Source organism: Mus caroli, unplaced genomic scaffold, assembly GCF_978045245.1.
Source record: "Mus caroli unplaced genomic scaffold, Mus_caroli_1 scaffold_13, whole genome shotgun sequence".
NCBI classification, from domain to species: Eukaryota; Metazoa; Chordata; class Mammalia; order Rodentia; family Muridae; genus Mus; species Mus caroli.
The window spans coordinates 86,677,452-86,703,432 of record NW_028227268.1 but is presented as its reverse complement, the minus strand read 5'-3'; the positions used below and the strand labels follow the sequence as shown (position 1 = coordinate 86,703,432).

Below are 25,981 nucleotides of genomic sequence, written 5' to 3'. Positions count from 1 at the left end.
GTGTGGAGGTGGGGGACTTATCTTTGAATAGAAGGTTCAAAATAATAGGCAAAAGGGCCTAGAGATAAATTTGTATTTGAATATTTCCCCCAACTTGCAGCCTGCCCTCCAAACCACCACCACATGGGAGCACACACACACACACACACACACACACACACACACACACACACACACGTAGGTCTACAGTGGATGTCAATAGATCTCTGACTCACTCAGCAGTAATAGAGAAACACAAGGATAGGCTTGGAAGCAGAACAAGCTTCGGCCAAAACTGTCAGACTGAAGTTGACAGAGAAAATGCATCGCTCCTCAAATCCAAAGACCAACTTTGGGAAAGCATCAAAATGTAATGAGCCCTTAACAGTGAAACGATACCAATAGGATTGCATTAAGGCATATACATTTAGTAGAAGGCCGTTTATGTTGTAGTATGGATTTGTTTTGTTGGATTTTGTTTTGTTTTGGTTTGATTTTGATAGCGGATTTTTTTCCCTAGATAATTTAGAATCGTAAACAAACACACAGGAGCCAAACAGTCACCTAAGTCACATCCAGTAGAACTGCCCCCCGCCCCCCCCCCACACACACACTGAAGGTATGAGACGATAATTTCTGAGGCTTTGGGATATATTTTTTCTCTTGCATTGTAATGCGCTCAAGTGTATGAGTGATGCTTTTGTGTTTGATAATGTCAAGTGTGAATGTCATAGGCAGCCCCCCATCTCTGATGGTATTAAAATGGTGGGAAGATGAAAAGCTTAGAAAAGTAAATGGGACAAATTAAATTAAAGTGGCCAGAGGACACCAAAAGTCACCCATCTGCAGCTTGGTTCTGAGGAGACAGTGGCAACCTTGTCTACTTAAACAGGCTCATAAAAGCAGTATTTCTGAGGCAACTGTGCACCACTCCTCTTATTTAATTGTGCTAATGATTGTTTCTGTTCCCTCTCATTGTGAAGTCCACTGAATTGCAAAGAAACACCTTAAAGTTGTATGCATGTATTTATATTATGTAGTTGGACTAATGTCTATCACTGTGGTTGTCAGTCAAATGTACTAGGCAGCAAAGAGTTCAAGGTGAGGTATCACTAGTTTATAGACAGTAATTGACAACACAGGCAATTTGGGGAGGCAATTAACTTCAATAAATAAAGTATATACCTTTTCAGCAAGATGAAAACTCTCAAAGATCACACAAATCCATCATAATCAATGTCAGGAAACTGGAGATAAACCCGACGTGTATTGTGTCCAAATAGCAATAGCAAAGAGAGAACACCACATCTTCTAAACCACATGCCTCATCTTTAACCAATGGTGAAGGTTTTCCTTACAAAGGTATGAAATAAACATACCCATACCAAATCTGTCTTAATGAGTCCAAGACATCTCCAGTACACACAAGAAGTCGCAATAATTACAATAGCATCCACATTCACTCTTCTCAGTTCTATTTCTCAACTCTACTACCAGTGACTGGGCTAATGCAATGTGCACTGGCCTCCAGCTTTGGGGCCAGGCATTCTCTCCTCTTTTCCTAGCAACATATCTTTAAAAGTGAGTTAATACAGTAGTAGCATTGATAGCTTCAGAAGATCGCAGTGTAGCTGGAGAAGAGAGGTCATCTAGACAGATGTTTCAGAGAATCCTGGGGAAAACTTTGCTGTCATAATTCTACTCTTTTCTTACTCTCATACCAAGTTTCAACTAGTCTGCAAACTGCCAGACGTCTTTCCCGTGGGCACCCAAAATTTGTCTGGTCCTTCAAAGCCCATTACTGGCAGTAGCATCCCTCATTGCTTGGGGTCTATGTTTCCTACATGCTCCATCTGATGGTGCTGTCCCACAATATTTCATGTTTTCATCTTCTTTCCTATTTCCTATTTCTCCTATGCCCTCAATCCACACCAGCCTCTTCTTGCCTGCTCTGTTGAAGGACAGAGGGAGGGCTTATATGGTGTATTCACCAGTGCTTTCCAGGTCCACCTTGTGGCTTCCACTTCTATAAAGATGTCAGTGATGGGCAGACATTTCTCTTTGTTGGGTAACCTTGGGAGCATTTTACTCGTAGTGCTTTTGATATAGGAAGTACTTTATAGACAGTATGAGGAAAAAAGAGAGGTGCAAACAACAGGTAAAACAATCCCAGAAAATACAATCATACAGCAAATGTAGGCTTTACTTTTTTTTTTTAAAGAAAGGAAGAAAACAAGCCAACCACTACACATAAAACAAAATATGTACGTAAATCAACGAAGAACAAAGCTGGACTGTCCTTAACCCAGTGGACTTCTAGTGCTAATTGCAAAATAGATGTACTTGACACTCAGGCCTTTTAAATATAAACTCTTTCCTTCCCAGAAAAGAAAGAAAGAAAGAAAGAAAGAAAGAAAGAAAGAAAGAAAGAAAGAAAGAAATGGGGGTTGTTCTATTAAAACAGCCTCTGGAGCATTTCACACCTCAGGAATGAAAACTGCAGAAGAAATACTTCAATGCATCAGGAAAATCCACCAGCACAGAGCCATGTCTGCCTAAGGTAACAAGATCCAAAAGCTATCCGACATAGGTCGGACTCTCTTTCTGTGCGAAAGTGGTTTTGTGATGCCCAACGATCCCCTTCTGTGAGGGGAAAAAATACATGTCCCTTCTCCACTGAAATTGGTTAATTGATCATATCTAAAAACAAATATTCCCATAGACAGAGGTCATTGGTTGCTTGAAATTGCATCAGTTCGCGTCTGGGTACTAGAATCCTGGGTTCCCCTGGGATGTCTTTGTCATTTTATCAGAATGATTACCAGCAGAGTAGTTCCAGCGTGGATCCCCTCAGCTTCTAAGCGCTTGCTCCTGTTTGCTTTTGCGTTTCTATTTCCCCCATCAAGCCGTGTGGCTTTTGCTTTGTCAGTCTGGCACTTAATATCCAATGTTAATTACATTTCCCATTCTGAGGAAAATCCTATTGGGCTAATTTTTCAACATCATATAATGAAAGAACTTCACTGACAAACCACGTAGGTTTTCGATTTTTTTTTTTGTTTTGTTTTTTAAACTGGTACATCTATTAAGAACTTAATATTCAATGGGAAAACAGTCTCAGAGCAATGAAATTCTATTACTTTAGAGGTTGCATGCTTTTAATTTCTTAATATTTCATTACTTGTTGGCAACTGGTGCATATTTTTATAATGCGTTTGATCCTTACTCTTCTCCGGGCATTCTATTTCAGTTCTTCCTCTGACATCATATTTGCATGTTAAAGGGATTTTGCATTCAGGGATGGGATGTTCTGAATAGCAATGTGCAGCTAACTTGATTTAAAACAAAACAAAACAAAACAAAAACAAAAACAAAAACGGAAAACAGCAAACAGACATCATAGATAGGGCCCAAGAAGGACAAATCTAAATCAAGTTTGAATAGCTTTCTATAGAAAGACATAAAAGGTAATAATACAATGTAATTCATTAATTAGCAAATTAGTTTGGAGAGAAGGCTCTGATTCTTTGCCTCCTGTAAGTCTAGTTTTTCTTCTCTTTCCTGTGGGGGGTGGAAATAATCTTTTCTTTGCTCTCCAGCAACATCTACTGGAAAAGTCAGAAAAATGCTATTTATATGAATCAGATAGTTTGAGTAGGGATACCACTGATTGCCATCTACCCTAAAGAGTGCCACCAGCCAGCCGAGCTGCCACCGGGTTCCAGGGAAACTCTCTGCATGCACTTTAGTCCTGTGTCCTTCTAGGAGAGAGACAGAGGCTCATGTGGCAGTAAATGGGCAAAGGTATAATTTAAAACTCATGACTGCCTCACCTTGAGGAAGTCACTTTCATATGCAGCAGAAGAAAATACATGTGATAAAGTTACAGTACCTGGGCTTATCTGCTGGACCCGCACCAGTCTTTTAAAGCATAATCCTTATCATTAGAAAAAAAAAATGCCGGGAGGGGGAGGGATAAGAAGAAAAGAAAGAAAGAAAAAAAAAAAACCGTCAATGTTTAGGTGTACCAAGAATCAGAAAAGAGTTCATTCAAGAAGGCAGCACAGAGAAAGAATTCTGAGGAAAGCCACTTTATGATTCTGTCAAGTTTCTTAAGTTGAAGAGGAGGAAAACTACCTGTGAGGCTATTTTTTAAATTTGCCAGTGCCTACCAACACATCTACCCAGCATCCCATGGCTGTATGGCTTTTCCTGGTTCCCATCTCTCTCTCTCTCTCTCTCTCTCTCTCTCTCTCTCTCTCTCTCTCTCTCTCTCTCTCTCTCTCTCTGCAATCCAATCCAATCCACAGAAAATAATTCCGTTTGCCTGCACCTGTACCGGGACCTTCCCAGGAAACTCCTACCTGGGATAAACTCTGGATGTTGTCCAGACGTTGTCTGACCAGAGCCACTTTCCACTTGTTCCTCCTTGCCCAGTACCGAGCCTGTCCCCGTGCCCTCTCAAGGCTGAATCCATGAGCTGCATGTACAAGATGCCATTAGGTGGGTCTGGCAACACAAGATACTCCAGATCAAGGTGTTAAACAGCCAGTCCAGTTTGGAAACTAAGCAAGAAAACATTCTATCATGACACAAATGTGTGAAATACCATCTTTCTGGGCTTGCTGAACTCCACAGAGCCATAGGAGAACAGTTCTTCCTAGGGCCAAGCCTCGAGGCACGGCCATCACCTTTCCATATTCCCTTCCCGAGAAGCATTCTCTTTAATCAAACAGCACACTTGTAAGGAACTTCCCCTATGCCCACCAAGGTAATTTAAAAACCAACTTAAATATGTCGGGTAACACTTGTCAAAAACCTGGATAGGACTCAGATTTCTGGTCACGCTTAATTTCAAAAGTTGGTTTATTTGTATTTTATTTTTCCATTCTCAAATATCAGTTCATTCATGCTGGTCACAATTTCTTTTTTTTTTTTTAACAGCAGAGGCAATGAAAACAAAATCCACCAAAAGTGAGATTAACAGCAAATAGCCCAAACTTTAAAAAACAACATCTGCGGCCACAAACACCCTGTGCTGAGAGATTCAAGGATAGTGCATAGTCTCTGTTTGTTCACCGTGAAAATAGATACGAGCCCTTTAAAGCGTCATCCCCGAGCTTGTCAAAGGAGAAATGCCACCAGATATAGTCCAGAGTTCCCATTCATAGCGCACAAAAGGAATGTCCATCTAGAAGCTACCTTAGAAGAGCACTACAGGTATCCTAGATTTGGGGGCTTAAATCAAAGTTCCCACTTGAGTCTCTAATTAGCCCCCTCTGCCATTAAGGGGGTCTCGAATCCAGAAAGCTTTATCCAACAGCACTTCCAGAGTTAACTCCCCCTCCGAACTGTCATAACTCGGTTCTCCTAATTATTTACTGGATGCCTCTCTAAGGCGTGCCCTCACCTGATGTTTTAAGTTCATATTTCATTTGGGACAACACTTAGTCTCCATTTAGAAGCCGTCAACCTGCCTCAGGTTCAGGAGATTCAAGATGCGCCTCACCCACAAGAGCCAAGCCAAACACACCCAAGCAGCCAGACTTAAATAAACTCTGCCCTTTGCCGATACCTCCGGTGAGAAATTATTATAACGCATCAGAAGTTCAGTAAGAAGAAAAAATTTCAAATACCATCTGTCTTCCCAGGGCTTAAGTCCTGGAGTTCAAAAACAGTATCAATTGAATTATGTTTCCCCCTTCCCTTAGCTGTTTAGAATTTAACGTAATGCAAAGTGCTATTCTGATCAAAATCATATTTCTCATCTCTCCCCTTAAATAAAAGGGAGGAAAAAATCATTCCATATAAATGCATTTACTATACAAATCTATTTTCAATTGAATTTGCTGCATGCTCTAATTCATCAAAATTAATACAGGTACTTTCTATGTTAAACAAAAGGAAGCCGACTGAAAAATCGGCTTCTGCTGCAGATGCCTTTCTCAATTACAAAACCGGTGAAAACAGAAATTTAACTAAGCCACTCGGTCAAACCCTCCGATCCGCTCGGCGCTCTTACCTGCCTCAGCTGAAGGCTTCCTTCCCTTGTTAGCAGTGTGCAGCATCGCTAGCTCGCTCCAATCCTCACCACGGGCTCAAATTACACCACCGCTAAGTCCACCCCCTCGCCTTTCCCCTTCTCTGCCTTCTTTCCTTTCTATTTATTTTTTCTTTTTTCTTTCCTTTCCTTTCTTTATTATTATTTATTTTTTTGCCAGCAAGAAAAATACTTATTGAGAGTGATTAGTTTTTGTTGTCCCTTTTAAGTCCCTCCTGCAGGAAGGAACAGGGGAGCAATGTGACGCCACCTTTTAATCTTTTGTAAGAGTGAAAAGGCAGAAAAGGAACGCTCGATCAAGCTGAGCTGCACACATGACTAAAACTCGCAGGAGACGCTGCTGCTTGCTGCCTGGCGAAAGCACCGCTAGGCTTGAGTGTAAGAACAGAGAAGAGAGGAGTCGATGGAATGTGACAACGTATGTGCATCAAAGGCAGGGGGAGAGAGAACAATGAGCAAGGGAAGACAGCGAGGAGAGGGAGAGATGGAGGGAGAGGGAGGGAGAGAGAGGGAGAGCAGAGGGAGAGACAGGAGAGAGAGAGAGAGAGAGAGAGAGAGAGAGAGAGAGAGAGAGAGAGAGAGAGAGAGAGAGAGAGAGAGAGAGAGAGAGAGAGAGCACATACACACACGGAGAAAAGATAGAGCGGGGTTTCAGGCAGGGGACTCTGAGAATAAAGCCACAGTGCGGTGTCTGGCAGCTTCTGTTTTTATCTCAGCGAGCATGATCCGCGGCCTCTCTCATTTAGAAACACATCCGTGTATCTTCCAGGTTTGAAAACTGAGATAATCGCAGTGTGTCTCTGGTTTTGTCTGATTGGCATTTAACTGTGCGGTGTGTACCTGTGATTTTTTTTTAAGGATGCATTTGTGTGCAATTTATTTCGCATATTTATTTATGTAGGCAAAAATGAAAGCTGCTAATTTCTACGGCAATTTGCAATGTAGTTTTACTGGCAGATGGAAGTCTACTTACCATAACTGCTGACAAACTGCCACGGGTAAACAAAAGAAGAAACAAATGCTTCCTCTTGATAATTGTCTTAAAAAAATAAAAAGAGGAACCCACCCTAAAATATTAGCACTTGCAAAAATAGTGTTTCTTGGCTCAAGTTTAAAAGGTGATTTTTCTCCCTTAGTTTTTTAGAAAGAAAGCCACAATAAAAGGGAGACATGGTGTTTGAAGGGGAGGTGTTGGGAAAGAAGCTTTTTGCAATGCACACACCTAAATTCTCCCTGGTTTCCCTCCAAATGTGATGACTGGTGGCTTTCTGGAGTCCTGGGGCAGAGTTTTTGAGGCACTATTTGCCACAGACTTACACTGCATCTTCCTACCTTCCTGGACTATTTTTAAAGGAGGCTCCATTTTTTTTTTTAAAAAAAAAACAAAGTGGCAAAGAAATGATTTGCCCATTCAAATCACTTCCAGTGCTGCCTCACGAGCTTTGTTCTATTTCCACTGTCCTCTAGCCACACGGGGGCCAGGATTACACAGTTAAATTCCCTCAGTGACCTCTTTTATAAGGATGTAAATTGCTGATTCCAAGGTCAAGTATTTGGTAGAAGTTAGTTATTGGTGAGATGACTGCCTGTTTTTCCATGGTAACCTGAGCCAACACAGCAGTGAGCTTGCAAGAGGAGGAGACGCCCAACCTTTCGATGGACCATCTCCTCAAAATCATGTTTCTGTAAGGTCAGAAGGTAAAATCCATGCACCCGACTTAGAACACTTACCAATTCAGGAAAAACAAAATAAAACCTAAACAACAATAACGAGATAACTCAATAGTCCGTCTTTGAATTTCTACCACATCATAGTCTAAGAGTCGGCCCGAGGACCCTCAGCATCTCGTAGTTTGGAATTCCTACGTGAGCCAGATGTAGAATTTGAATTGGTGCAAAAAGAATAAGACACTTTTGCCTGTCCCAGTCACAATGTTGTATTCAAAGTGGGCTTGCTTAATCTTGTTATGCCAGAGCATAACAATTTTCATGCTTTGCCAATAGAAGGATATGTGTTTTGCGTGGACCCAAATAAAGAAGTACCCCATCTTGGATATGCTCAGATATAACTCTACTGATTATTAAGGTGGTAAAAGGAGTGGAGAACACACAGTGGCTGAACAGAAAGCTGCTGGCCAGAGGACAGAGGACTCAGATTGGGAGAGAAGCTGTAAGGCCCTGCTTTCTGAAAGGGTTGAATTCCAAACTCTCCACAGAATTTTTTCAGAGCACATTGAAAGCAGCAGCCTCAGAGTGACATTATTGATACAGGGTCTAGAGGTAAAATTAACTTTAGGTGAGGGAATACATGGACTGAAGAATTTTCTGACAATAGAAATAAAGAGTCAGCTACCAGGGTGTGTCTATTTCAGCGTCACAGAAGTGGGGGCGTGGCATGGGGAGACTGGGTGAGCAAATGACAGACAATGAAAGATGAAAAGAAATCAACTCAAGACAAGGCAAAAAGATGTTTTAAAGCTGTAAATGGCCATTAGTGGTGTTCCTTATTTTGATCACATATGCAGGGAGGAGGGAGGCAAATATCATCTATATCTTATTAGATATGATATTTTTCCAAGGTCTCTTGAATGAGGGTGGGCTACCAAAGATTAATATTTCTAATTGGAGGGTGACTTCCTATGACTTACTTCTCTATAGCATATCTACACATGTACCTGCTTAGACTGTAGTTTATATTCTGGTGTTGATGTTACCAGGTTCCTAGCCCCAGCTACCTGCTCGCTACGTGACCTTGACCACATCATTTTCTTCTTTGTGGATAACCTCTTGCCTTCAAAGGAACATGAGTCTCTGTGCCTCATGGCCTACCGCTAGGAATAAAGAATGCATGTGTTGTGTGTGGAGTTTGCTCTTAGCACACAGCACATGCTTTGACATGGCAACCTCTGCGTTGTGAGGAAATCCTCTCAACTCCTTTAACATTTTAAAAATGGAAAACACAATATTTAATCGCCTCCCAAATGGATGACACAGGAAGACTTCTTTCCACTCTGACCTTCCTTACACGATCTAGTTATTGACACTGCCCTCTGGGTCTTTCCACTTGAATAATGCACTTAAAAACCCAACAAGTTCTACAACCAGACCAGTGAATCTGCCCTCAAAGCAAGCTTTCTCTCTGAATGTCCCCATCAGTGTAAAATGTAAAGATCTCTAAGACAGTCCTGGTTCATTTCCTTCCTTTGTCGCAATCATTCAATTTCCTGCACCCACCAAACACCACTCCCACAGTTTTCAAAGATCTTGAGGCTTCATTTCCAGACCCCAGCCTCATCCTGATTTCTGTTCTATTCCAGCTATTCTTTCCTGCAGTCCTTCTCTGTCTGTGGGAGACACAAGCATGGTACAGACATGCAGTATCCTTCCTGAGGACATTGCTAGGGCCCTGCCAACTCCTATATCAGATTGTAGCACCATCCCCTTCTCTTCTCAAGGAGGCACTTCAGATTCCAGTGAAGGGGAGTGACATTATTCTAGGTGTGACCTTGAATCAGCTCTAACATATAAAACAGCTAATCTGTGGCACACCAGCACTTTCCTATTATCGCCCTGTTAGTTGAGACACCTCTCCCCCTGTCATGACACAGCTTATTGAAAACAACCATTTGAAGAGGTTTTCTTTCTTCTCCAATTCATCCCTCACAAGCCAGAATAACCTTCTTAAAATGCCACTTTGAATGACATCTGTTCCCAATAGTTATTGATCGGCCAATTGAAAGTCTGTTTTATTTCATTATCTTACGTATTGGCTTAAAAAAAAAATCATCAAAGGTTCACAATTCCCTGGAGAATAAAGTGCAGATTTCTTTGCTACACATTGAGTCACCTCTGTGGTTTGACACTGACTATTCCTGTAAATGTTCTCCTATCACTGCCACGGAAGATATTGTCTCCCCCAGCTCAGCACATCTGCAAGCCCTCACAGCTGCACACAGCCCCAGTTCCCTTTAGAGTGTCACCCCAACCCAATCTACTGCATGGCAGCATAGTTAACTGCAATCTCTTGATCTAAGACCAGAACAGTTACAAGTCCTCCAAAAAGATGCCCTTGACCTTCCTGGTTTACAGCAGTGAAATTGCTTTAATCACAGTAGCCATCCAAGGGCCCCAGGAAAGGTGGCATATATCATAATTAGGAGCTTGGCTTTGGACTTTGCCCTAGGTCCAAATCCTGACCCTGGAATTTGCTTCCTAATTGTGGAACACTGGTTAAATACTGTCTTCTCTAAACCTTACTTTCCTCATTTATAAAATATGGTGAGAACTTTGTTATCTAATACGTGAAAGAATAAGCAGTTCAGATCTAGAACGTACACAATAAAGAACAGTTAGCAATCATACAAGTGCCCTCTAAGTCAAAGGGACTCATTACCTCCAATTTCTAACCCTCACCATGACCCACTGAATGGCTGCTATTAGAACCATTTTACAGAAATAGAACTGGGGGCTAGCAAATGATCTCACCAGATGTCACACAAACAGCACGTGGGAAAGCCAAATCTTGCCTTTCTGCCTTCCAGGTTTTTACAAATCTATACCACTCGCACAGACCTTACCCTATCCCACATGAGCTTATCGTGATTTGAGTTTTCATGTTGTGGACAGTGTTTCTAATTATAATCTAAGTGAAAGGAGAGCAGTATTCATGTTTGAAATGTCTCTGCATTTTTAGTGCCTTCCATAAATCTTTAAACAAAGTAGCTTGCTTACTCGGTAAATGTTGTTGCCTGCTTGATCATCTGTACTCTCAGGGATTAAAGTTTTCAACCACATTGAAATTCAGGGACACTATTTCGTGAGGAAATGGCTTCATCATGAGCCATCATTCATGAACACCATCATAATTATACAAAATAATATAAAAGACAAACATTACATGTGAATGAGCCAACAGAAATGAGTGGGATTCTCGTCGGAGAAGCTGTAGGAAAGTAGGGTTCCTGGACCTGGCTCCTCACACACAGTATTTATACTCTGCTGAAAATATACCCCTCAGGCCACCAATTCCATGCATGGACAGGGGAAGGTTAATAGCTGAAAATCATCCTTTTAAGGTTACACAGAAAGTCAAGAGCAACCAATCAAACACTCACAGCATTCAGTAACCTTTAATTCTTCTCGTTAAATAAAAGCAATAATTACCTTTTCATTTATCTTCTCTCTGGATAAGTCTACATAATTCTAAAACAACCCAGATCGATGTAAAAGAAAAAAAATCAGGTAACCAACATGTTTTCTTGTGTACACAGTACCGAACAAGACTGCTGGATTTGAAACAAGCTGAACAATTGCTCTAAGGACACCTGCATGCATGTACGTATGAACACACACACAGAGACAGACAGAGACAGAGAGATAACACATAAGCCTAGTTTCTAATGTTTTTTTTTAATTAACGAGGAAAGAAATACTCTGTGTTCCTCTCCTATCATAATCATTGGTATAAATATCTGCATATGCTTCAGGAAGTGAGAATTCTTTTACTGTAATTCACTTCTGTGTTCATATGAGGTGCACAGTGATTTCTCAGTACCAAAGGGGTTGATGAATGAATGAGCAAATAGTAAATTCTCTTCTTCCCCAGGATTGCCTTTTTATATACTGTCCTTTCACACAGGATTTGTTTTGTGAGATACATGTTACTGTTTGTTCAATATAAAATTCTCTTAGCTTCAAAGAATCCTTTCTAGATTATGTTAGCTCATGGTAAATGCTCTCTCTTCTCTCAAATTTCAAAAGCACCCTTTGCCTGGAACATTTTATTACATATGATTTTACAATTAATCTTACCTTGCCACTGAAGATGCCATGTTGGTGAGCTATTTTTCTTCTAATAATACTAGGTCACTTTTACTGGATTCATATCTTATTTCTCACACATTGATTTCAAGTGTCCTGAAGGCTGAAAGCATTGTGTTTATTTTCTGTATAATATATATTGCTATACCTTTGACTATTACTGGATACTTAGGCTGTGCTTATAAAAAAACATGCTGATTTGGTTTTTATACTGAACATCTTGATAGGTATGCAATTCCACCCTTCAGAATTTATGGGAAGAAACTTAGCATACAGTGCCTGGCCTTTAAGATTTTGCTAGAACACATTGGGAATAGGAGCAAGACTGCGTAGCATTTGTTTTAGGTGTCATACCCTAAGGGTAGCCTAGTCCAATTATTAATATTTATTTCAATATATATGTATATATATATACACACACACATATATAATGTTCTCTCTCTGTCTCTCTGTCTCTGTCTTTGTATCTACATTTGTGTGTGTGTGTGTGTGTGTGTGTGTGTGTGTGTGTATGTGTATGTATGTATGTGTGTTGACCTGTGGTCAGAAGACAACTTACAACTTGCAGGAGTAGGTTCTCTTCTTCCACCTTGTGGGATCCAAGAATCAAACTCCAGTCATCAGGTTCCCTGACTGAGCAATTCCACTGGCTCCAGTGTGTATATCTTTGAGCACATGTTTTGAGTCAACCACTGTTTAAGACCATGTCATATTTACCTCATCCCATCAAATTAAGACTCTCATGGAGGAAGCATTAGTAAGTTAGCCTCTGGAAGAGAATGGCTCCTTATCACCATTTATACATTAGTTGGAAGTCAGCTCACACTGACCCATCAGAAACTGGTCTTTAGAGAAAGGTTTTCTGGATTCCAGTGGGTCTCTTCTGTGGGTCATTTCTGTCCAATTATGCATCCATCTCCTAAGGGACATTTGTTTTTCTTTAGGGTGACCGTGACAGGAAGAGGACATGGCAGAATGAGTCTCATCCTAACAAGCCTTTCTCCTCTGACGAAAGGAGCTTTCTTAGGGAGATTTTTCACCCACATAGTGCTTGTGTCTATAGTCACAGGAGACTCACACTAGTGGAACTGTCTATAAATGACTGCTTTTCAAACTGAAAATAACAAACATTCTTCAAAACAGAACAAAAATAGAACATAACCTTTGAAGTTTCAAAAAATGCCCTTAATGTATCTTTATTTATAAAGATAAGATAATTCATGTCCATTTTCATATCCGTTTGCAAAATAGGAATGGGCACATAACATAATTAAAGGTTTGTGTTATAAATAGTTTTCTTAAATTAGCTTATTGAATATTGTAATTATGTCATATCTTATTTAGCCAATTAAAAAGAATTATTTTGCTTATAAAATTGTGCACTTTAATTACCATGTTCTGGCATCTTGGCTTTTGTCTGTAGATCAGAAGTCCGTCTTGCCTATTTTCTGTTTCTGTCTCACATGGTGATTTGAACAAGCCCTTAAGTGAAAAACCAAAGTAGCGGCCTCCTAATCATAAAGCAAAAATGGAAAAAGCCAATCAGGAGAGAAGCTCAAATCTCTGCTTCCCATGGTGGACAGAATAGAGCTGGCCTCAATGAAACTCTAAGTAAGAATTTATGTTCCTCTCCATTGAGTTGAACACAGGCTTTGGTGGACTGTTTGGTTCTTGTTACTGATGTTTTTCAATATGGAACATTTGAAAGCACCCAACCAGAAGTTGCACAATGATCACAGCCTTGAACATATTCATCCGAAAGACGCATTCGCTGCTCTGGGTTTTCTTTTTACCGTAACCAGTGTGCCGCAGTGTTTGCCAGCTTCTTCAGTACTCTCACCCATGACAATCACAAAAGCAATTCACAACCTGACTTATCAGATAGTTCTGTTTTACAATAATCTGGTTGCTATTTGTAAAATCCAGGATAAAACAGTGCAATTTCTGATGTTGAATATCTGAAAAGCTCTGGAAGCTGTGCAGGCGAGATATGCACTAAAATCTGTAATGCAGTGGAATTACAACAGACAGACATTCTGGAGGGTGCACACTCTAGTGCATCTCCGGGTACATGGCATTTTGTGGTACTATTTTGGAGATTTGCAAACAAATTCTGCATTTAGACTGACTGGCCCTTCCTTCATTTTCTTTATCCCTGAATTTAACTCTTGATATATATATCATATACATATGCATATCATATGCATATACATATATATGCATTCACACACACATATATATGTATATGTGTGTGCATATATAAATATATATACATACACATATATGTGAATATATATGAAAGTTCTCAGGAAGAATTGGCCCCCACAAAACAACAATTGCCGAATTACTCTTTTCAGAAGAAAATGAGTGTAAAGCTCTCAATTTAGTAATTTCTTTCCCAAGCTGGCTCCTAAATCTCTCTTTAGATGCAACATTTTTCTGACAAGAATTTAACACATGTGCACACAGACACACAGAGTAGTGATTTCAATGGCTGGAAAATCCCCTGTAAAATGGGGCTCACACAGTAATAAACAAACAAACAAACAAGCCACTTTTTCTAGTCATTAACCTAGGTGGATGTCAAAGGCTCCTGTCATGGGCCCCCCCCCCCTTTAAAGAACAGAGGCATTGGATCAAGCTTCTGGGGGGGGGTTTATAGCCACGCATTACTACATGAAGGAAATGGGAATATCATGTACCACTGAGAGGCAGTATAGTGCAATAAAAAGTTATCATATTTCAATTCCCTGATCAGCCAAAATCTGAATATACGACACTGTCCAATTCTTTAAAACCTATCTCAACCTCTCTATCCAATAAATGGGACTACTATTTGCCAGTTTGTGATGTGGTTAATAAAATATATCAGTGTGCTTACAAAGGCAGAGCTCTTAAGCTTCTCTTTGTACAGCTAAGAGTCTACATGTACAAAAAAAGAAAGAAAGAAAGAAAGAAAGAAAGAAAGAAAGAAAGAAAGAAAGAGAGAGAGAAAGAGAGAGAGAAAGAAGGAAAGAAAGAAAAACCCTCAGAAATTATATTCGATATGCCAAGTGTTCTGAAGACGGCAAGTATCAAGTGCTAGAATGATGTAATAAACCAGTCAGCAGTCCTGGGCTGGCTGAGAGAATTACCATGGCTTGCCTGTCTCTGCTGTGAGGGCCATAGCATGAGCTTTGAAGATGCTCAGTAAATACTAGCCGATGATGGCATTGACGGGTACTATGTACAGTCACAGCACTAAGTGAATTACTAAGTTGACAATGGTCAGAAAACTCATGGAATAATTACTGCCAATAAAAGAAACCTAGCCCTGACCGCATTTACTTTGCCATAATCTCATCTCATGCATGGTGAGAACACCACCCATCTCTGGAAGTGTAATAGCTCTGTCCTCCCTCAAGACTTGGGAGAATAAAAATAAGGTCAGGCTGCAGGGGAAAAAAAATGGAATTTGCATACTTTTTAACACTTTCCTTGTCACCATTCCTGAGCAGCCCAGCCTCCTTTCTTTTCTAGATTACTCCAAAGCTTTCCAAATGTCTTCCATTGTCAACTTTTGGCTCCCCGTGGCTGATTTGCTATGACTCAGATGTATCCGACTCTTTCATATCTGTGTGCTTGTATGGTTCTTTCTTACACTAGCTGCATGAGCTGCATAACTGGTCTGGAAAAAAAAACCTTTTGGAGAATGGGGACTAAGGCATGCAAAGGCACTGTAAACTCTCCTACACTGGGGCTTGCACTGTTGAAATGGGACAGCTGCCATGAAAGAAAAACTTTTCCTTGCCTCCTAGAAGACAGAAAGACAGTACCAGCCGCTTCATGGAATTCATTCCTCATGTGACCCACCAGCAGAATAGAACTATAAGTAAAGGCAAAAATCAGCAAAAGATATATCTAGGGAAAACATCAACATATGAGACTCAGAATCATGCCTCAATGCTATTTCCAACCACCGAGTTATAATGCAGTTTGTTATCTAGGGGTGATAACTGATGTAAGCCCCCTAGTGATTACTTGCAATCTAGCAGCAGTGTACCAGATCCCCTCACTCCCCTGCTGGAGAGAGCCAGCAATTCCTTCTGTCCTGAGTCTTTTGAATATTTCAAAGACATGTTCTGATCACCCCTTGTAATACCAGCTCTCATGCCTCCTCATCTCTCCTTTTCTCTCTTCTACTCGACTTCACAAGTCTCTAGGGACTTCCCTGAATATGGGTCACCCTTTGCAGACTCCTAATGTGCTCCCCACAATGTCATTTTCACGGTGAGACTAAACTAATCAGCCAGTTAAAAACTGCATGGTGCCTCCTCCCCCATGTCACAGCTCCATATATTCCCTCCCCTATACTTGATATTTCTAAACCATTGTATAGTAAACTAATTTTAGTCTACGTCTGACTGTTATCACAGTGCAAACTCTAAGTTTCCTGTTGGACACTCATGCCTAGAACCTTGTCAAGTATGCATGGAAGATTTGCCAGGTATTTGGTAAATCCCAATGTAAGCTCTTTAAGGTTAAGATGCCCAGAGGTACATTGGGGGGGGGTATTCATTAAACGACAGGGTAGAGAGTATATAGACGCTGGAAGGGGAGCCAGCTAGTGTGACTTACAGAGATACAGAAGTAACCTTGAAGACAAGAAGACAGAAGGTCAAGATGATTCTTCGGGGTGTAGTTGTTAGTAGGTGGAGCAGGTCGTAAGAAGAACCCCATTAAAAAACAAAGCAAAACAGGAAGCTGGCATTCGAGCAGCCGTGTGGGAAAGGCTGGGGGTTAACCTAAGGGATGTAAAACTCAAGGTGTTTCCAAAGAGTAAGCTGGATCTTTTTCAGAACAGAAAGCTTGCATGGTGTTTGTACCCCACCTCCAAGCAATGCCCCTAATAATATAAAAGAAATGTGTCCAAGGCATTTCCTTTTCATGTTGTTCAGGGCCAACACTATATACCAAGCCCTACTTACAGCCTTATGGCAAGGCCACAGTTCTTGGACATTTATGCTCAACAGATGTGAAAAATCACAAGGTTCTTCATTTTTTTAAAAAAATGTGGGCTCCTGATGGATTTGTCTGACCCTTTACCTAGTGAAGCACCAAATACAGGCTTCTACTTGAGCACTTTACTTTGTATGCTTGTCATGGGAGAGAGCCATCTAGCATACACAAAGTTCAGCCTGACTGGGCAGTCTTTAACATTCAACATAGGTGGGCACTCAAGAATTTCTCTTAGGGCAACACAGATCAGACCCCTGGATGGCTTAACTTTATCCCCACAGCCTCAATCTTGGTGCAAATGTCTTTAGAAGTTATGTGTCTAATTTCTTTCTGACACACAGCAATGATATATTATCCAGGACAATATTTGTATTGTTTATAGCAACCATGCCAATTGCTAGGAGGGAAAATGCCTTTTAGGTCAATTAGAGTCTTCTGTGTGTGGAATAAAGGATGCTAGTTTCTTAGAGCTCTTAATATACAGCTCTCAATGTTCAATTTACCTAAAAATGAAAATTGCCAAGGAGCAAAGATTGTGGGAGATGTATGGCTGGACGTCGCTACAGCCTGGCACGTAGGCTGATGGATGGAGCCCTCGGAATTACTGGGAGTTCTTGCTAACTCACTACCATGGCTCACTGTTTCAGAGAGTGACAGGAGCCAGCTTTGTCCAACAGCATGTCTCTGCCCCCTTCCCAGCACCTCAGCTGCTTCACTTTGTCATGGTGGCCTCTTGTAAAACCCAGATACCACCGGGAACAGCCTAGCCAAACGATGAAGCTAAAACATGGTGCTAGCACTCAGATGTGGATAATTGTTCTAATGCATACATTTTAGCGTTTGATCCCACTTAACGTACAATACTTACTTCGGGATTTGTGGTGGGGAAATGCCATTTAACAAACAAAAACAAACAAACAAACAAAAAACAAAAAAAAGTTTAGCTTAATTACTAAAGATGTAAATGTAGTCTCACTTGTGGAATAAAGTTTCTCTTCACAATGAGGTGTAAATTGGTGTGTGCCTACTCTGTTCACAGTAGGAATAGAACCTAACACTCGCCTCCTCGCCCTTGGTTTTGCAATAGTACCTGGGAAATGAATGTGTCCTTGGAAGTTCCTGCAGCATTTCTGATTTGTTAAGAGGGGAAAAAAATAGAAAGCGAGGTGGTTCATGCTATATCCCTCTACCTCTGCAAGGACATTTATTTTGCATCTCTAGCATCTGTATTGAACTACGGACCGAGGCTACACGGTTTAACCCCAGTTTCCAGGCATTAGAAGTTCATCGTTCTCCAGATTTTCTTCTGTCCGTCTTTTGTGACTTCCTCCATATCCTCAGATGGAGTGAAATTAACAGGGGAAGCAGTCTGTTATTTGTACAATGACCTTGGGCCCCTGGGGGGAATTGAAGGCGCTATTCTTTCCACTTCTGATGTTTTACATTTCAAAGAGCCTAGCTCTCTTTGATATTAAAGAAGGAAATGTGCAATGTAATTGTTATTGTTTTATGACCTTTAATAGGTTAATCAGGCTGCATCAGGTTCTCCACTGTGTGACTCGGTGCCTGAGAAATGATTTGCCTCACAGTTGATGGATTCTGACAAGGGGGCTCAACATTAATATTTGAGGGAATGACCGTACACTGGTGTCTAAATCCTGAAGAGAACACGATTACTTTGCTTAAGTCCTCTATGAGTAATAGAGAATCTGTCAGCTTTTAGTGGTATTGACATTTTGGGCAAGATCATACTTGGTTGCTATGTGCAGGGGTATCTCATACATCCTGGGACATTTAACAACATAATGGTTCTCTGTCCATTAGATGTCAAGAATAGTCCCTTCCCCACTGTACCTCATTCCGATGAATGACAATGTAGCTTGTCTACACAATGCCATGCCTCAGGAAAGAAAATCTACCCCAATTGAGGAACATGGACCTAATTTAAAAAAAAAATGGAGTGAGGGTAGGTGGGGCTAGACTATACTCCTTTAGGGTATACTATGCCTAGAATCAACTATCTTAAATGATATTTAATATAATAGTAGCCAATATTTATCAAGAACTCACCCTAAACCAATTAGCACTATGCTGACAGCTTTCAATGTTGGATCACATTTGATCCTCTTAACAAACCCATGTGAGAGTAATTATGTCTTGCAACTTACATGTAAAGAAACTGAGGTGGACGGGATGTAAATAATTTATTCAAGAACACTCAGCTAGAAAAGTAGAAGCGCACAAACGCTTCCATGTTTGTTTTAGTCCCCATCTTTGAGGTTATAATCTGAGTATGAAAGTAAACCATATTGAGAATTGATTGCTTACCTCTGTGGTCAGGACTTATTACCTATGTGCTAAACAGGTCCAGACAAATACACAAAAACCCACCTTCTCTCATGATACATGGAGAGGGTGATACATGTCCTCACGTAATATATGTGAAACAAAAAGTATAATATAGAAGTAAATAACTGACACTGGAAAGTTCATATTTGGAATCTCTTAGGCCATCACATCGCAGCTTTAATGGGGCTAGGAATCACCAGGTTCTCATTAGAGCACAGGTTCTCCTCCCGGCTGCTTGGGCTGCATGAAACCTGGACTTCTGATTTTCTAACCAGGCCCTGGACAAGGGTGTTGCTGGTCAAAAGACCTCACTCTGAGCACGTAGCCTTTAGTGCTGTGGGAAATGTCGCTTCATGCTTTTCAAAAGTGAGGTTCCACGGAGCGTATCTGGAATGCCAAGAAAGCAGCAATACAGAGCAGAAGGGGGAGGAGGAGGAGGAGGTGGGGATTGCCTTGGCTGTAAGAGCCACACTTGTCTCTCAGCCCTTCCCTTGCTTGGAACATCTATGTATGCCGTGCCCACTCAAATCCACTGCCCACATATACAGCTAAACATCTGCTATTTTAAAGGACAAATATTAATTTGAAGCACAAAACACCTACCCACCAAACATAACTGGTTTCTGCAAACACGTTTTTTTTTTTATGTCCAATTTTGTACTTTTGGAAGACAATGCTTCTTTATGCTCAACATATCATAAAAAAATTCCATTCTTTTCCATCCCCACCCTTCACACCCATTGTGACTTGAAAATAAGTATTGTGCTACATCTAGCAAAGAGTCAGTATAACAGGGGTAAAAAAATACACGTGGTAAGCCAAAAGCAAGAGCACTTTTAATCCAGTGAATGTCACAATTAAAATGACAGTTGTGAGGACTGCAAACCATGTTACCATTAATTTAGCGGTGTTTAGACAGAAATGGAGTCCTGCAATAAACATTCACAAAGAAATGGTTTGGGAACTGATCTCTACTAATGGTTGTGGCCACTTTGCCCAGACCACAGTGACCGCTGCAGATCACAAGTTGTTTTGTGACATCTGGGTTTGACCATAGGTCGTCATGAAGGGGAGGCATTTGGAGTCACTTGGCTCTCTGAATACATTCAGCTAATTCTCTACACACATGGCAAGGGGATACTGCAGGAAAGAGTTGCTGTGATGTTGAGATGGACCATAGTTAATGTAAAGGCTGAGAGGTTGAGAAGTGGAACCAACCAATTACTGCTAATATTTTCTACTTAGATATAAAGTAGGAGGTCTAAAACAGGGAAGCAGTGTGTGTGTGTGTGTGCATGCATGTCTGAGGGTACTAGCATCACTGCTGCTCAAACTGCATGCAGTTCTGCAGACAAATGTGAGCTATGCTATGATGTGAACATCTGCTCTGTACCAGGCCCTAGGTTATGCTGATCAACACTTTGTTTTCAAATTTATGTGAAATAAAATATTTCCCATCTGTGAATGACTGACATCACACCTTTATTTGGTATTATGAGGACCAACCTCCTCCTGACTACCTTGATATTTATTTCTATTACTTGATTGTATTTACTTGATATGTAATATTTTTTTTAATCTCACACTTATCTCTTGGCTTCCTCTGAAGCAACAAGTATCTGTGAAATTATAAGTGTAGAGTACTTCAAAGGGCTGAGCAAACCAATGGTTATAATATTTAAATCAACTTATGTGATTACTGGACGATAATGCCATAATTTTGGCCTTAAGGTTTGGGAGAGACTCCTATCAGCCAGCCAATGCTAGCTAGTCACTTCCCCCAGGACTCCAACAATGCAAAGGGTAAGAGTTGGCAGAGGTTTGGTCTTCTAGCACTGGCTACCATTATATTTTGGACAACGTCTGTTCCAACATGCCAGAATACAATAATCACTTTCCTGCTTGCACAGACCACCCAAGTGTTCTGTCTTGAGACTTTGAGAATCTTGTATGTTGTTAACGTAAAAAGAAATTGAGTTCTTTTGCCACAAATGCTTGGCAGAGTGGCGGTCAACACTACATCTGCAGGGTGAAATACTATGGTTTCTATAGGTTTCAGATTGTCCTAGAAAATAAGCACAATGTACATAAATCTTAGATTAAGTAGGGACTTTTCAACATCAACTCTATTGCCATCCTGTGGGTGACCATCCTGTGCATTGTGTGGTGCATTCATTTGAGCAGCCTCACCCTCTATCCACTAGATGCCAGTAGCTACCCCAAGTCGTGACGACCAAAAATGCCACTAGAGATTGCATAATGTTCTCCGAAGAGCTGACTCACTCTCTGTTTAGTATAACTGGGATAAAGGAACTAAAGTCTGCAAGGTACTCAGGCTAGCCTATGCCATAGTTTCAGAGCCCAGTAGTATTCATTGCATTTATTAAGCAATTCATGTATGTTAGGTAGCTACTTAAGAACTTGAAGTCTACTATAACATTGAACACTCACATGATCCTCAGAGTTAGAGGCCACTAAGACTCCCATTAAACAGATGATAAAAATAAGTATCGGAAGAAAAACAACCCTTTTGAGGATCCACCATTACCTTAAGTAGAGTTAGAACTCTATGGAATGCCACAGTTCTAGAGCTCCTGCTCCCAGGCTTTCTGTATCCTAACAGCTGCAGAGGGGGATGTCTCCTCAGAAATTAGGAATGAGGAGGAGAAAAAGGGAAAAAAAAAACAGGCTAGGATTTTTTTTTTTTGCATTGAAGATTGTGTCTCAAATAAATAGACCAACAAAGAAATAAATAAGGTAGCTAACACGTACAGGTTATCTACAATTAACCTTGCATTTTTCAGTGGTTTGTACATACACATAAACACACTTGCACATATACATAAGTGTGTGCAGAAACACAGGTACCCACATATGGACACACTTGTACACGTAATAATGTATGTAGAGACTATAACTTTCCCAGAACTGGTAAAGGTATAAGACAAAACAAAGTTAACCTGCTTGTCAAAATAAAGAGTTGGAGGAAGGGGTGGTGATAGATGCCTAAGCACCTAGGAAATCAAGGCGCTAAAAAGGGAGTATTATTTTAGTTTAAGAGCTCAAGGCAATCCTAGGAAATATAGCAAGTTCCTCATTAATGAAACAAAATGACCAAATAAACAAACAAGAAAAGAAAATATGTTTTTAGGTCTTGTCCTTAGCTAGCACTGTAATGAGTTCAGGGGATTTCAGTATCTCACAAAGATGCATGCCTGGTTCACTATTGTAGAAAGTCAATGTAGAAGGTCAAAGATGGCTGCTGATATGGCTGTCTAAAGACGGGATGATGACCAGTACAGACTGGTGTGTGTGTGTGTGTGTGTGTGTGTGTGTGTGTGAGAGAGAGAGAGAGAGAGAGAGAGAGAGAGAGAGAGAGAGAGAGAGAGAGAGAGAGTGACACAGGAACATAGAGAAAGAGACAGACAGACAGAAAGACAGAGAGACATGGAGACAGACAGACTTCTGCTGTCCACACCTGTGTTGAGCCTTTCATGTTGTATCAGGAAGTCTTCTTATTGCAGTGTTCTAGGCATCCAGTGTGACTTGCTACTGGCATATACTAGCTTCCACTTAAGGCTCTGAAAAGCTTAGACAACTACAGAGCCCACTGACCTTGATCACAAGCTAGACATTGACTTTTCTGGCTGTCTTCCCCTTTCCTAGTAGAAACAAAACAAAACAAAACAAAACAAAACAAAACAAAACAAAACAAAATAAAACACAACACAGTCTGTGGTCTTTGCTGTTCTGGTAAACAAGGTATAAGTTTCTATAAGCACACATATTTTGTCCTCCTTGACAAACAAAAACACAGGAGAATTAAGTCAATACAACCAGAATAAACAAATACAAACACAAGATTCTGACATAGAATATGTATACTTATGCATATTTCTTTATGCATTTATATAAAAGACAGACAAATACAGGTTATGAATAACAATTCAGAAAGGTGCTGGTCAAACCTTCCTCCAGTGTCCCAGAATCTAGGCTAAGGATATCTTACTAAGTTTGTCATTGTCAAATACAGAAAAACGAGAGCTTTTCTACATTTGACTGAAAGTCTTTGCATTTATACCAGTCTGAAATAGAAACTTGCAATTAAATCAATTAAGCAATGAAAATCAGATATTCCATTAAAATCTAATTTTCCTCATATCTGATTGGTCGTAACTCAACCAAGCTGGAAACAGATGAGAGAGGCCAAAGAATTCCAAGTGGCAGGCACGGAGAAAGGGAAACTATTCAACGTTTTTCACAGCAAATGGAATCGCAGCATTTTCTTTTGCTTCTGCTCCTGTGCATTTAGCCATTAGGGGTTCCCCAAACATCGGCTTTCAGAACTATGGCTGAAGACTGGGAGGAGAGGATCAAGGTTTCTTGTTCCTCTGTCTTCCTTTTGCAGGCATGTCCTTGAGGTTGCTTTTGCTCCTTAAGGAATTTAATAGGCTAGCCCAAACTCCACTTCAGACAATACCGTGTGTCTGGTGCACTCCAGCACGCCTGAAATTCCCTTGCTAAGATCGACAGTCAGGCTGGCACTGGCTATGTTTGCTGATTCAAAGAGTTACAGAGACCACATGTGTTCAGGAGGCATTTCTGCTTTTTAGGAGCAGAATGGAAGACTTCGCTCTTGGGGGTCAGGGGAAAAAGCATGCCAACCGACTGGATTATTCTTTCCCGGTCTGTTTTTTGCAGGTTGCATGAGCTGGCTTTTTCTACACCAGCAATCACCATGTGGATGGAAGTCAGAGTTTTTGAATATGAAACAAAATGACTCCACATGTTGCTGGAACAGAAAGATTAAAAAAGAGAAGACAATAGCTTACATGAAAGGTGCTTGCCCACCATTTGACGGGCATCGGGATGCTCAACAGACTTTCAATCAGGAAAAATATAATGGGATGTAAGTATGTAAAGGAAAACCTGCAAGTGGACGGGAAGAAAGTGGAGAAATACTTCAGAGACCAGTGTTTCAATTTTTAAACCGAAAGGTGCAGCTGGTCTGTATTTCTCAGGTGGCTTTTCAAATTGCATTTGCTGAAACTATTTTTAAGGCCAAACTGTTGGGATCTTCTTGAGAATTGTTGGTTATTGTAGCCAGCACAGAATTAGGCAAAAATACAAAGAGCTATGGATGGTGTGTGTGTGTGTGTATGTGTGTGTGTGTGTGCTACTGAACATAATTAACTAATTATATATATATATATATATATATATATATATATATATACATATATATGTATATATATAATCTCTGCACATGTATGTGCATTTATATGCATGTGGGTTTGCACATATACCTGTGTGTATATGTATGCATGTAACTGTGAGCACATGTTTGCATATGACTATCTGTGCTTGTGTATATCCATGGCTATATTCTCAGGAAAAAGGGGCAATATGTGTTTCAGTTGGTACCACTACTCCCCAGAGATGTAGGGTTTTGATCCTGAATATTAAAAAAGAAAAAGTCATTTGTCAGAACTTGTTTTGCTTTGCCACTCACCCCCGCCCCCCACCCTGGCATCTGTCTTCTATAGGCAGTTGGAACAGGTTGAAAGAGAAAGAGGAGAAGGAGGAGGAGGAGGAGGAGGAGGGGGGGAGGAGGAGAACAAGATAGAGGTTCTTTAGAAAGCAAACAACTTCTATTAAATCCTGCCACCCTCTTAGCCCAATTCATGTTTTTGTGAATATCAGTGGTAGTCAGGAATACAGACTCTAGAGCCAGATTGCTGGGATCTGAATCCCAGCCCCTTTATTTAGAAGCTCAAACACTTTGAAAATTACTCCAATTTACTACCGCCCATTTCTTCATCTATAACATGCAAATGAAACACAAAGTGTACCCAGTCCATGTAATACACATCTCAAGTCTCTAAGAGCTGTCGGTATTTAAGATCTCTTTCTCCATGCCTAAGCATCCATCACACCTCTGCATGCACCCATCGATGCTATTGTCATCCCCATAGTAGTACCAGGGACACTGCCACCCTCCATACTTGTTTAAAGGACTCATTTAAATGATTCAAACCTCATCGTAAGGCCACAGGACTTAAGCAGCTGGTCAAGTAACGGTCAGAAAACTGAAGAAAATAATAATTATTCCCCCCTTTTTAAAAAAAAGTGTGTTTTTCCCCACCTCTCAGATCTTTGTGATCCACTGGGCTTGGTTATCATCTCTAATGTTTGTATATTCAGCTTTTATACCCAGAACTGGCAACCTTTCTTATTGTGAGTTAGCCATGTTTCAAATACGCCCAGAACAATGCCATTTGTATCTCAGAATTGAGATAAATGACCATTCATTATTCATAAAAAAAAATGGAGCACGGTACCATGTGTAGAAGTGAGCAGTGGATACAGCTTTGTGGTATCTCTGCACAAAGAGTTAATTTATACCAAGGGAAACCATGTGTCCCATTGAATGACCCCTTGGAGCTGCTTCCCATGAGAATTGAGCCTTGTATGGGGACCTCCTCTCCACATGCCACCCCGATGTCAGGTCTGACGAGAACCCTGAAGCTCTGACAGGAGATCGCCATTTGCACTGTGTTTCCTAGTTTCAGGGAGACACTGGGCTCGGTCCAGGCTGCCCTGCCCACCTGGAGCTCCGAGGGCCTTTCTATCACAATACTGCTTTAGAAAAGTCTGTGTGAAGAGGGAGAGTCTGGTATTTAACTCCATCCATCAATGTCAGCCCCTCTTTCCCCTCTACCCCAACAGCTTGGTCCGTTTGCGAAAAGCTGAATAGTCTAAATGGACGGATTT

At 40.7% G+C, this 25,981-nt stretch overlaps 1 protein-coding gene across 10 annotated transcripts in view; it reads right to left on the bottom strand.

Moving 5' to 3' along the window:
* The window catches only part of Tenm2 (teneurin transmembrane protein 2), a 1,223,220-nt gene that overhangs the window by 661,312 nt on the left and 535,927 nt on the right, over positions 1-25,981 (bottom strand). The window contains exon 1 of one of the 10 annotated variants that reach the window (XM_085829027.1): positions 6,002-6,415. The exons of 8 other annotated variants lie outside the window; for them this stretch is intronic. In XM_085829027.1, coding sequence (XP_085685153.1) covers positions 6,002-6,047 — 46 coding nt within the window. In that variant the 5' untranslated portion in view covers positions 6,048-6,415. Of the gene's footprint in view, positions 1-4,343; positions 4,826-6,001; positions 6,416-25,981 lie in introns of those variants that run through there. One more of the 10 variants, XM_085829029.1, reaches the window with a different exon arrangement.